We start from the raw sequence: 13351 nt of genomic DNA on the forward strand, positions 1-13351 counted from the left end.
CCCATTTAGTACAGTGGTAGTGCCACATAACATGATGGAGGGTATCCTCAATCTGAAGGCAGGACTTTGTCTCCACAATGTGTGGTAGTCACCCCTACCAATACTGTCAAGGACAGATGCATCTGTGGCAGGCAGGTTGGTGAGGATAAGGTCAAGTATGTTTTTCCTTCTTGTGGTTCCCTCACCACCTGCCACAGACCCAGTCCAGCAGCTATGTCCTTTAGGACTTGGCTAGCAGTGGTGCCACCGAGCCACTGTTGGTGATGGACATTGAAGTCCCCCACCAAGAGTACATTCTGCGCCCTTGCCACCCTCAGTGCTTCCTCCAAGTGGTATTCAACATGGAGGAGCACTGAGCCATCAGCTGAGGGAGGGCAGTATGTGGTAATCAGCAGGAGGTTTCCTTGCACGTTTGACCTGATACCATGAGATTTCATGGGGTCCGGAGTCAATGTTGAGGTCAACTCCCTCCCGACTGTATACCACTGTGCCAACACCTCTGCTGGGTCTGTCCTGCCGGTGGGACAGGGCGTAACCAGGGGTGGTGATAGTGGAGTCTGGGATATTATCTGTAAGGTAAGATGCTGTGAGGATGACTATGTCAGGCTGTTACTTGACTAGTCTGTGAGACAGCTCTCCTAAGTTTGGCACAAGCCCCCAGTTGTTAGCAAGGCAGACTTTGCAGGGTTGACAGGGATGAGATTGCCGTTGTCGTTTCCTGTGTCTAGGTCGATGCTGGGTGGTCCATCCGGATTCATTCCATTTTTGTGACTTTGTAGCGGTTTGTTACAACTGAGTGGCTTGCTAGGCCATTTCAGAGTCAACCACATTGCCGTGGGTCTGGAGTCACATGTAGGCCAGACCAGGTGAGGATGGCAGATTTCCTTCCCTAAAGGGGGTTAGTGAACCAAATGGGTTTTTACAACAATCAACAATGGTTCATGGTCACCATATGACTTTTAATTCCAGACTTTTATGGAATTCAAATTCCACCATCAGCCATGGCGGGATTCAAACTCTGGTCCCCAGAGCATTAGGCTAGGTCCAGCAACAATACCACTACGCCATCACCTCCCTGTGTAGGAGGAAGTAAGAGCGGAGGAAGAAGTAAGGCTGGAGGAAGGGGTCAGGAGGCTGAAGGGCTAAGGGTGGCAGAGGAAGTAAGGATGTCTGAGACAGTCAGGAAGGGAGATGGACTAAGCGGGTGGGGGAGTCCAGGAGTCTGGGAGGACTAAGGAGGGATGCAGGGATTCCAGGGGTGAAAGGGTTCCAGGGGGAAAGTGGTCCAGAGGGGAAGGGTGCATAGAGGAGGGGAGGGGTTTCAGGGGGGAAGGGGTTCCGGGGAGGAAGAGATCGGAGGGTGGGATGTCCAGGTGAACATGCAAGGGAGGGGTCTGGTGGGACCATGACAGCCTCCTGGTGAGTGAACTGAGGGTGGGCATGGTATGAAAGAATGGTGAGAATGACCGAGAGCAGAGTGAGGTAGTGGTGTGGGAGAGTGGCGATTCGATGGTAGGGGTAGAATGGACAGCAAGGGTGATTGGTGGGGCCTTGAAGGCAGACACGGAGCCTGAGGGTGGGAAGGAGGAGGTCCGGGAGGTGAATGTGGATGGGGATGGGATTTTCAGGAAGGAAGGGAACGTGTACGTTCACGTGGACATCCCCAAAGGAAAAGGGTTGTGGCCGGTAGGTCATGGAGGGGAGGTGGAAGGTCATGCCAGAGGGGTCAACTTTGATGGGGGAAGGGAAATGGGTAACTGGGAGAGGGGAAAAGATGGGGAAGCGCATGAAAAACCGAATCCAGACCATGCTGTCCAGATTGAAAGTAAAAAGTGATTCGCGGTGGGTAAGATCAGGTGCTGCATGGAGTGTGATCATTGGGTGGGCGGAGATGCAGGTCAGCTCAGAAGGACAACTGAAAGCGAGCCCTAGCAGGCAGCAGTGAAAATGCTCAGGACATTGACTGATTGTGATACGTGAAATATCCGTGTGCGTAGGAGAGCGCTTGCACGTGGCTCCGAAAGACTCTGCCACACACACATTTCTCCCTCCAGAATCACTACCGGCTGCTCCCTCTGCGGTGACAGAGGATGAGGTTGAGGGGCTCACAGGCAAAGGGGACTCGGAGGGAGCGCACAGCCTCTGAGATTCCTGAGTGGATGGCCCAGGGGTATCCAGCTGCTTCTCCTCCTCCCTTTGGGCGACCAAGGGTCCCAGCCTGACTCTTAAAGAGGAGCGCCTGGAGGGATGTCAAGGTGCCCCATTTCCTTCTCGCATTGCCTCTGCAGGAACTCACCCATGGCTCCCGCAATGGAGTGCAGGTCTGTGCGCATCTCCACATTCTGATGGACCAAGGTCTCCATGGTGTCCGCCATCCTCCCCATGGAGACCTCCATACACACACATGTGGGCACCACTTCATCAGAGAATAGGCAGACGCACCGCTCCGATTCGGGTGCCACTTTGCTGAGGGCTTCCAACAGCTTCATGTGATGTTCCCACGCCTTCTGCTGACTCTCCAGGATGAGTTGGAAGGCCAAATCTAGGGGCTGGTCATCTGACTCAGACCTCACAGGTGCCTGATACCCGGCAGTCCTCCAAGTGCTAGGGATTTCACACGAACATGCCTCCTGCTGCTGCAGACATGTGTCCTTACGGTAACTACCAGATTGTGAATCCGAGCCTGCTCTAGATCTAGGTCCCACCGAGGTGTGTGACTGCGCTAGTGCAGGGTGTGGGTAAGCGCTGTAACGTGTCTTTCAGGCTGCTTCTTTCCAGCTCTTCAATGGAAGGGGTGTCCTCTTGGCTGGACATGAAGACGTGGATGGAGCTGAGGGACTGGCTGGCTGAGGGTGTCGGTCACTGGGCAGAGCTCCCTGTGAACCAAAGTAGAGATAATTAGTGCCTGGCAGCAGAATCAAAAGCAGGAGGGAGAACGCTCACATTAGTGTTGAGAGAGGGATGATGTGGTGCAGGATCTTCCTGAGGGTGTTCACCGTTGACCTCACTGTCGCCGCAGTCACGGTCCATGTCCTCACCAGCCAGTGTGATGGCACACTCCTCAAAGTGAGTGAGGGGCCTAATGTGGGCCACTCCACCCCCCTGTCTGGGACTCTCCCTGCTGATGTGAGCCAGCTTCTCCTGCATGGAAACAGATGGAGAGAGTGTGAGCAGGATACATGGCACTGCATGAAATGTTTGTGTGGTGAGCAGAGCCATGGGTGGGATGAGGACACGGGCTCAAGAGGATATGAACCTGATGGAGATGTGAGGGTGCGTGTGACAGTTAGTGATGTTGTCCCATGCAGTATGAGACCCCTGTGGATGTGTGATGGGTTTGTGAGTGTGTGAGCTGAGAGTGATGAGAAGAGTGACTTACCCTGGCAGAATGGATGAGACCATTCATCCTCTTGGGGCACTGGGTGGCTGTCCTCTTTTGAAGGGCATCGACGCTGATCACTTCTGCCACTTGCAAGCCAGATTAGTGAGGTTGCTGCCCATCCTGTGGCCAGAGCGGGGGTAGAGGACATCACGGCGAGCCTCAACTCCGTCCAAAAGACACTCGAGGGACGTGTCATTGAACCTCGGGACTGCAGTCTTATTGCCTTTCGGAGCCAAGTCTTCTTTGCAGCGGTCGTGGGCTGGAAGCACTGAGAGGTGTGCGCTTGGCTGGACTTTAAATATGGCACAAGGCACAATGATGCGGTGAGGTGATGGCATGGTGGGCAAATGAGAGCCCGCTTGCCATGGAAATGGTGTGTTTACTGGGAATGTATAATTAATGCGGCGGGTTTGGAACAATGCGTGAAATCCACCATCATGGCTGGCGGGTAAAACATCATTTTGGCCACCACTGCACTTAGTGCAAATCTGAGACGATTCCACCCTTTGGCTCACTAACTTCAGAGCTTTGTCAAGCCCATAACTACAAACCATAGCTCAGTGGGTTACAGCCTTACCTCAGACTCAGAAGGTTCTGGGTCCAAGTCTCACCTTAGAGTGCTGAGCCAGTAATCTGACATTCAATGTGGGAGTGCTCAACTGTTGGAGGTCTTGACTTTCGATGTGATGTGAAAACAATCCACCCAAGCTCCAGATCTAATTGGCCTATGGTGAGTGGTGGCGATGTGTTACAGTTCACCCAGGGAGTCCAAGTTGCTGTGGCAACTTTGGCATGTTGTGGTCTGGAGTTGTGGATAGTGATGGTAGAGGCTCCAATGTTCTTTCCATCACATGGCTGACAGGGAATCTCTCCCACTCTTACTGCCTGCTACTGACGTGTGTTGGAAGGATTTGAAGGTTGACAATCAACATATTTGACCATGTTATGAACACACCTTCCTTGGCCATCAAGTCCTGGGGTGGGACTTGAACCCGGAGCTTCTGACTCAAAGACAGAGACGCTACCCACTGCATCACAAGACTCTTAGGTAAGTAAAGAAATGTGACCCCACCTTCGAGCTCCTTACCTGAACAGCATAAAGGAGATGTGATCGGTAAATTGCCACGATGGCTCTATGGTCGCTCTCTGCTTTCTGTGAAGAAAACCAGACCGAGTTTTACTGGAGCATTTCCAAAAATGACATTTATTGACAAATTGGCTGAGAATTTCCCCAAGGGAGTGAAGGCACTGCTGCCCCTTTTTAAATAAAGCACGCCCACCAGTGGCCAGCAGAGAGAGTTGCGCACAAGTTTCCTGGGTTTGCTTATTTTTATTCCCATTGGTGCAGCCAATAAGTGTAAAATAGGTGTAAGTACCAGGGCTAACTGGAAGCTTCTGTGCATCCTTCAATCAACGTGAAATCTGGGACACTGGCATGCATCCAGGTAAAAGAGGATCAGTATTTGGCTCTTTAACTTCACTCCCTAGTAACTTCACCGTGTGTCTTAACAATATTTTCATTGTATTGGCCAGGGCACCAGACCAGAGAAGAAGAAAGTTGAATTTCAACGATTCAGATCCTCGAAAACCTCCTCAAGGTATGAGAAGACAGGAGGTAGAGTCTGCTGCTTGGGGGAGGGGGTAATCAACTCACGCAGAAATGGAGCTTGTGCCACCTTAAGGAGGAGGTATTTACACTGAGTGCCAACTCCTTCATCCCAGGACGGTAAAACAGGATAAATTGAACGAGCTTAGCAAGTCCTGTAAGATAACACACTAGACACTCTCATGATCATCCTTGGGACCAGCAGACTCACCACCCACTTAAAACAACACCTCCACAAAGGAGAATAAAAACAAAATACTGCAGATGCTGGAGACCCAAAATGAAAACAGGAAATGCCGGAAAAGCTCAGTAGGTCTGTCAGCATCTGTGGAGAGAGAAATAGGGTTAACGTTTCAAGTCCAATATGACTCTTCTTCAGCAGTCTGAGGGCAGAAATGTGAGCATGAGAGCAAGATAATGAATTGAAATGGCAAGCGAAATGAAGATCTGTGTCATGTTTGTGGGCTAAGTGAAGGTGTTCCGCAAAGCAGTCACCCAGCCTGCGTTTAGTCTCCACAGTATAGAGAAGACCGTATTGTGAGCAGTGAATACAGTAGACTAAATTGAAAGAAGTGCAAGTGAATCATTGCTGCACTTAGAAGGAGTGCTTGGGGTCTTGGACGGTGAGGAGGAAAGAGGTATAGGGGCAGGTATTACACCTCCTGCAATTGCGTGGGAAAGTGCCAAGGGAAAGGAATGAGATATTGGGGGTGATGGAGGAGTGGGCCAGGGTCTCAAGGACGGAACCATTCCTTCGGAATGCTGACAGGGGAGGTGAGAGGAAGATGCGTTTGGTGATGACATCATGCTGGAGTTGGTGGAAATGGCGGAAGATGATCCTTTGAATGCAGAGACTGGTGGAATGGAAGGTGAGGACAATGGGAACCCTATCAGGGTTCTGGGAGGGAGGGAAAGGGGTGAGGGTAGAAGTGCAGGAAATGGGTCAGACACGGTTGAGGGCCCTGTCAACAACAGTAGGGGGAATCCTCGGCTGAGGAAAAAGGAAGACATGTCAGAAGCACATTGTGGAAGGTAGCATCATCAGAAGCGATGTGACGGAGATAGAGAAACTGAGAGAATGGGATGGAGTCCTTATAGGAAGCAGGGTGTGAGGAGCTGTGGTCGAGGCAGCTGTGGGAGTCGATGGGCTTGTAATGAATATTGGTAGACAGTCTATCACCAGAAATGGAGACAGAGAGCAAGGAGAGGAATGGAAGTGTCAGAGATGGACCATGTGAAGGTGAGAGAGGGGTGGAAATTGGAAGCAAAATTAATTAATTTTTCAAGCTCTGGTCAAGAGCAGCAAGTGGCACTGATACAGTCATTGATGTACCGGAGAAGGAGTTGTGGGAGGAGGACTGAATAGGACTGGAACAGGGAGTGTTCCACATACCCCACAAAAAGACAGGCATAACTAGGGCCCATGTGGATACACCTAGCAACACCTTTTACCTGGAGGAAGAAGAGTCATATTGGACTCGAAACGTTAACTAACTTGGCGTATTTCTCTGTAACAACACAGCGCCCTAACAACACTTACTGATATCGCAACCACCCTCCTTCCACATGAACATCACCCACCATCCCTCCCCTCTCCCCCAATGCCTTCATATCTCTTGCTTCATCTCTCCTGTGCCACTTGGCACACACTCCACAACTGGTAGCCTTATGTCTAATTCTGGGCACAATGCAGAAAGGGTTTCAAGGTCACGGAGAGGGTGCAGAGGAGATATACCAGAATTATGCCAATGTGGGGAACTTTGTTGATATGAAGAGACCGGAGAAGCTGGGATTTAATCCATCCTTTAACAAATACTGTGCTGTTGGTATCTGCTATCAGGGTGATTGGTTTAGATGAATATATCAAATTCAGTCTTTATCACTGAGGAGTCAGAACCTTTATCATTGTAATGCAGATTGTGTTCCACAATTTTGTCCAACAAACCACTGGCCTTAATGTTTATTTCAGTGAGCAAGTGGTCAATCTATGGAAGAGGCAGTGGAAGCAGAGAATGTTGATGCATTCAAATGCAATTTGAATAAATTTCTTTAATAAAATAAGTTTTTGGGATAAAGTATATGAATAATTTGAGACGTGATATGGTAATTGTTTTCTTGAGAGGAATAGGTATTTTTTATTCCTTCGTGAATTCATGTAATGCATCTTGTGGATGGTACACACTGTTGCTGCTGTGATCCAGTGACAGTGAAGGAACAGCGATATAGTTCCAAGTCGGAATAGTGAGTGATTTAAAGAGGAACTTGTAGGTGGTGATGTTCCTATGTGACTTTGGACCTATGGTTTCTAAAGCTCTCCGCCATTGGTCAGTTTTCCTCACGTCATCTCTGGATCTGTTGCAGAATTATCGATAGAGATGGATCTCTATGATAAGTCAACAAAAGGTTCAGGATTAAAATTAGAAAGCATTTCTTCACAAAAAGGGGGGATTTTTAAGATTGCGATCAATAATTTTTTGATTTAGAGCGATTGCAATTAAACGGAATTCAATTGCAAATTATCCATTATCTAATTGAATGGCTGAACAGCCTGGTTTGGCTGAATGGCCTACTGTTGTTCCTGTGTTAACAACAACATTATCATTGTATCATGTGACTAACAGGATAGAAGACCAATTCAATAAACCTTAATCCTTTTCCATCCAGCAATTCCTGAAGCTATGTTACCTTCCTACCCATCCCCCTGCTGTGGCAGAATCACAGGATTGTTATAGCACAGAAGGAGGCCATTCGGGCCATTGTGTCTGCGCCGGCTCTCTGAATAAGCAATTCACTTATTGCCCTTCTCCGACTTTCTTGCTTTTCTGGTAATAATCCAATTCTCTCTTGAATGCCTCGATTGAACCTATCTTCACCACACTCTCAGGTGATGCATTCCAGATCCTAATCGCTCGCTGTATGAAAAGTTTCTCCTAATGTCTCCATTTTTTTGTCCCAATTACCTTAAATCTGTGCCCTCTTATTCTCGATCCTTCCACCAGTGGGAACAGTTTCTCACTATCTACTCCGTCCAGACCCCTCATGATTTTGAATACTTCTACCAAATTTCCTCTCAGCTATTGCTTCTCCAAGGAAAACAGTCCCAACTTCTCTGATGTATCTACATAACTGAAGTTCCTCATCCCAGGAATTATTGTCACGAATCTTCTATAGTGCCTTCACATCTTTCCTAAAGTGTGGTGCCCAGAACTGGATGCAGTACTCCAGTCAAGGCCATTATGTGCTTGCTTTTACACTCTGTGCCCCTATTAATAAAGCCCAGGATACTAAATGCTTTATTAACCGTGCTCTCAATCTATCCTGCAATCTTCAATGACTTATGCCCTACTTACTGCTAGCTGTTGCTGTAACAATCTGATCTGCCTCTGTGTGGATTCTGTGTGTTGTGGGTGGGAGTGAGAGGCTGGTTTTGGAGGTAGTGCTGCAGCGTTGGACTTCTCCGACAAACTGTTCAAAGCCTCCTTCAGTTTGAATACCTCTTTGGATAGTTCGGCTATCTACAAAAAAAAATAAATTGTAATAGAGAATTAATAGCAAGGAACATTCTGTAGACAATAAGGAGGCACTAACGTGGAGAACTGGGACATCTGGGCCAACCTCAACTTCCCTATTCCCACTGGGAGGATGGGGTCAGAGGGCAATTGACATACACGCTCCAGTAACCATTCAGAAGGAAATACTTCCTAGTGCACCAATCCATTGACTGATAGCAAAATAGAAAATAATCAATTTGATCAACACTAATTGCCTTGCAATTAAAATATGCTAAAAAATTAAGTGTCTAGACGCCTTCTGTCTCAAATCGTCAGTCACAGAGCAATGCAAGAAGACAAGCACTGAAATGTGTACAGACAGTTTGAGTTTCATGTAGAAATCTATTATTAAGTCCTCACAATGCACTTTGAAAAACATATTATGATTAGAATAAGTCAACATTGTTTTACAAAGGGGGAATCCTGTTTGTCAATTTATTCAAGGTTTTGAGAATGTAACCAGTAGGATAGATAAAGGGGAACAGTAGATGTACTATACCTGCATTTTCAAGAAAGCATTTGACAATGTGCTGCACAAAAATTTAAAAGGCAAAATAAGGGCTCATAAGGGCAATATATTAGCATGGATAGAGGATAGAAAACAGAGAGTGGGCTTTTTCAACTTGACAGGCAGTGAATAATGGAGTGCCACAAGGATCAGTGCTGGGGCCTCAGATATTAACAATCTATATTAATAACTTAGATACATTACTCTGTCTCTTTTCTAAGTTTGATGATGATACCAAGCTAAGTGGAAAGGTAAGCTGCAGGGAGGACACAAAGAAGCTGCAATGAGATATAGACAGGTTAGGTAAGTGGGCAACACGATGGCAGATGGAATACAATGTAAGAAAATGTGAAGTTATCCACTTTGGTCACAAGAATAGAAAAGTAGAATATTTTTTAAAGGTAAGAAACTTTAAACATTGATGTTCAGATAGACCTGGGTGTGCTTATACAAGGAACGCAGAAAGTTAGCATGCAAGTGCAGCAAGCAATTAGGAAAGCAAACGGCATAAAAGCAAAATACTGCGGACGCTGGAAATCTGAAACAAAAACAAAAAATGCTGGAAAAACTCAGCAGGTCTGACAGCATCTGTGGAGAGAGAAACAGAGTTAATGTTTCAAGTCCATATAACTCTTCTTCAGAACAGAACTCGAAACGTTAACTCGGTCTTTCTCTCCACAGATGCTGTTAGACCTGCTGAGTTTTTCCAGCATATTTTGTTTTTGTTAGGCAAATAGCATGTTGGCCTTTATTGCAAGGGGATTGGAGTACAAGAATAAAGATGCCTTGCTACAATTGTACAGGGTTTTGGTGAGACCAGACCTGGATTACTGTGTGCAGTTTTGGTCTCCACATTTAAGAAAGGATATACTTGCATTGGAGGCAGTACAGTGAAGGTTCACTAGATTGGTCCCTGGGATGAGGAGGTTGTCCTATGATGAGAAACTGAGTAAATTGGGCCCATACTCTCGGGAGTTTAGAAGAATGAGAGGTGATCTCATTGCAACCTACAAGATTCTGAAGGGGCTTGATAGAGTGGACACTGATAGATTAATTACACTGGTTGGGGAATATAAAACATGGGGGCACAGTCTCTGAATAAGGGACCAGTCATTTAGTACTGAGTTGAGGAGAAATTTCTTCACTCAAATGGTTGTGAATCTTTGGAATTCTCTACCCCAGAAGGTTGTTAATGCTCCATTGTTGAGTACATGTAAGGCTGGAATAGTCAGATTTTTGGTCTCTCAGGGAATTAAGAGATATGGAGGCCTGGCAGGAAATGGAGCTGAAGCCCAAGATGAGTCATGATTGTATTGAATGGCGGAGCAGACTGAATGGGTCAAATGGTTCATTCCTGCTCCTATTTCTTATGTTCTTATGTTTGTCATTCAACTAAAGGGGCAATTGCAAAGAGCTAAATTTAAAGTTACCTTGCCACTCTCACCCCAGAACTGTATGCAGTTAAGAGTTAGAGTCGGGTTTTTCTCAATTGTATGCAAGTGTCCTTTGATTTTATTCTATAAATTGGTAGTTATCGTGTTTCCGAATATATAAACAGCCGCTTTGTAATACAGGATTGGAATCTTGCTGAAAAGAGAGACATGTTGCTGAAGCTTTTCATCTTGCACTCATCAGGACAAACACAAGAATGCCAAATTTCAAATTTTAAATTCTTATAATCATTTGAAATTTGGCTTTCTTCAACAATTTTCTGACTTAGAGGTGAAAGTGCTACTACTGCACTAAGCTGTCACTTGTATTAGCTATACGGTATTCACAATAACTTTAAATACCTCAACTACAATTACAACTTGCACTCGGCAGTTTCATATTGGAGACCATCTCAGAGTACTTTACAATGGAGGGAACAGGGTACCGCACAAGAGATGGGGAACACTAATGGATGAAGGAAAGCACAATCAAAGAGATAGATTTTTAAGAGACTCTTGAAGGGAGGGAGAGTGTGGCTGAGGCAAAGCGGTATTTGGAAATGGTCCTAAGCAGCAGGTTATAGTGTAGCTCCCAGTGATAGAGCAGGGAAACTTTGCACAGCTTTGAGATTCACTGGCATCATCATGCAAAAGATTAAATCAATGTAATGGGTCCATGATTGGATAGATTGCACTCGGTTGGTGGAAGGAATAATTTTTATTATACAAGAAGTCTGCATTGTTTCATGAGCCATCATCACTAAGAGGTGATACTGAAAAAAATTGGTGATCGAATCGCAGAATGCACAGCAAAAATATTTAAGAGCGATCAGATAGATACATGAATTAACATTGATTCCACAACACTGAGACCAGAAGGATTGTGTGATTTTGAAATACCTTCCTATCTTTTTCCTTAACAAGGCCAGCGGAGTCCTCAATCTGTTTATGCAGTTCAATGATCTTCATTGAATCTGCTTTTAAGTCATTGAGCTGTTTCTGCATTGTGGCCACCTCTTCCTCTGCAGCTTGCTTTTCACTCTTCATAAAGAGTGCCTCTCTCTGTACCCGGAACACCTCAGTGCAGGTCTTCTCATGCTTCTTGGTCAGATCGTTTAATTTAATGATCAAAGAATTTACCTCAGCCTTCAGTGAGGTAGTGATATTTTCATGCTCTTCTTTTTGAATGGTTTGTCTTTTCATTGTGTCCAGCTCCTCATGTCGCTGAGAAATCTCTTTTTCTTTCGTGGCCAATTGATCCCTCATATTGGTTACTATCCCTTTTGTATCCTGCAGAGATTTTTCAAGTGATTCCTTCACTTTCACATGCTCATCCCAAGGTATAGAACTCATCCTTTGATATTCTACCTCATCTTGTAGCCTTGTGATTTCTTGTTGGACTGCATTGTGTCTTACCTTTAAATCAGAAAGCTGCTTGTTGGCTTCACTGAGGGATTTAGTCAACTCATCCTTCATCTCTTCATGCTCCTCCTTTGGGACATACAAAGATTGTACTGACTTGAGTTCTTCAACTTTCTTTTCATATTCTGTTTGAAGATCTCTGCATTTTTCCTGCAATTCATTGTGGGCTTTGCCCAGCTCTTCTAATTGATTCTTCAGTTCTTTGGACACTTCAGTTCCATTTTCAGTGGACTCTCCAAAATGGCTTCTCAGATCCTTGAGTTCACCTTCTGCCTTGGTGTATTTTTCTGTTAGCAACAAATTCTCTTTGGAAATTTCTTCAAGTGAGGCATTTAGTGACATTCTCATTTCATTGTATTCTTCCAAAGGGACACTGTGAGTCAGAACCTTCTCCATTTCATTCACCTTTTCCTCCAATGCTTTCATCTTCTTTTCTTCTTCTAGTGCAGTTTTACCTATTTGCAGAGGCTCCATCTTAACACTCTCATGTTCAGGGATTGTTATTATAGCCTCTGTGCTTCTCATAGTTTCCTTTTCTTCCACTGAAAGAATTCCTAGTTGAATCTGTTCTTCTAGCTGTTGAATCTCAGTCATTGCAGCCTCATATTTGTCTTGGGTATCCTTCAATTTTTTAATAAGTCCTTGAACTCCTTGGCTTTCATGTTCTTCCATGTCTTGCACCTCTAATTTCTCATCTCTGGGTCGGTCTTCTACCTTCGAGCAGGTATTGGCTTTGAGCTCATCAAAAACTTCTTGCAGCCTTTGAACTTCTTGCTCATGTTCCACCTTTAGTTGTTCATATGCTTCCAGTGAGACTAGCTTTTCAGAGGTTGCTGAGTTAACCTCCTCCATGATTGTAGTCTGGGCCTGTTCATACTGTTTCTTCAGCTTCTCAAACTCTGCTTGTAAGGCATCGTAGAGAAGAACTGGGATAAAATCCAGGCTTCCTGATGATTCCTCTTCATTTGCTCCTTTCTGCAAATATTCCAACTCCTGAAAAAAGCAAGAATAATAGAATTGAAAGTGCTAAATACTGATTAGGAACACACTTTGTAATAGGTTATGCATCATCTATATGTTAGTTATCTTGGTTTAGAATCATTTAAACGATCCAGGTATGGTTGGCAACATTGACTTAATGCCTGAAGTGTCAACCATGGCTCAGTTGGTAGCATGCTTGCATCTGAACCACAAGGTTATGAGTTCTAAGCCCCACTTGAAGACTGAGTAAAATCAAGGTTAACACTCCAGTGCATTACTGAGGAAGCGCCTCACCGTCGGAGGTGCCCCCTTTAGGAGGAGACATTAAACTGAGCCGCCAGCTGTCTGTGCAGGTGGATGTAAAAGACCCCATGGCACTATTTTGAAGAAGTGCTGGACAGTTATCCCTGATGTCCTGGCCAATATTTATCCCTCAAACAACATCACAAAAAACAGATCGTCCAGTCATTA

The 13351-nt window shown here is 45.5% G+C and overlaps 1 protein-coding gene across 1 annotated transcript in view; it reads right to left on the reverse strand.

Moving 5' to 3' along the window:
- Positions 1 to 13351, reverse strand: part of ankrd24 (ankyrin repeat domain 24) — a 102003-nt gene that overhangs the window by 3486 nt on the left and 85166 nt on the right. Inside the window, exons 17-19 of the mRNA XM_078555637.1 lie at positions 11378 to 12892; positions 8339 to 8503; positions 4470 to 4535 (exon numbers count right to left, since the gene is read on the reverse strand). Coding sequence (XP_078411763.1) covers positions 4470 to 4535; positions 8339 to 8503; positions 11378 to 12892 — 1746 coding nt within the window. The remainder of the gene's footprint in view (positions 1 to 4469; positions 4536 to 8338; positions 8504 to 11377; positions 12893 to 13351) is intronic.

This window comes from Cetorhinus maximus, chromosome 13 (genome assembly GCF_964194155.1).
Source record: "Cetorhinus maximus chromosome 13, sCetMax3.hap1.1, whole genome shotgun sequence".
In the NCBI taxonomy this organism is placed as follows: Eukaryota; Metazoa; Chordata; class Chondrichthyes; order Lamniformes; family Cetorhinidae; genus Cetorhinus; species Cetorhinus maximus.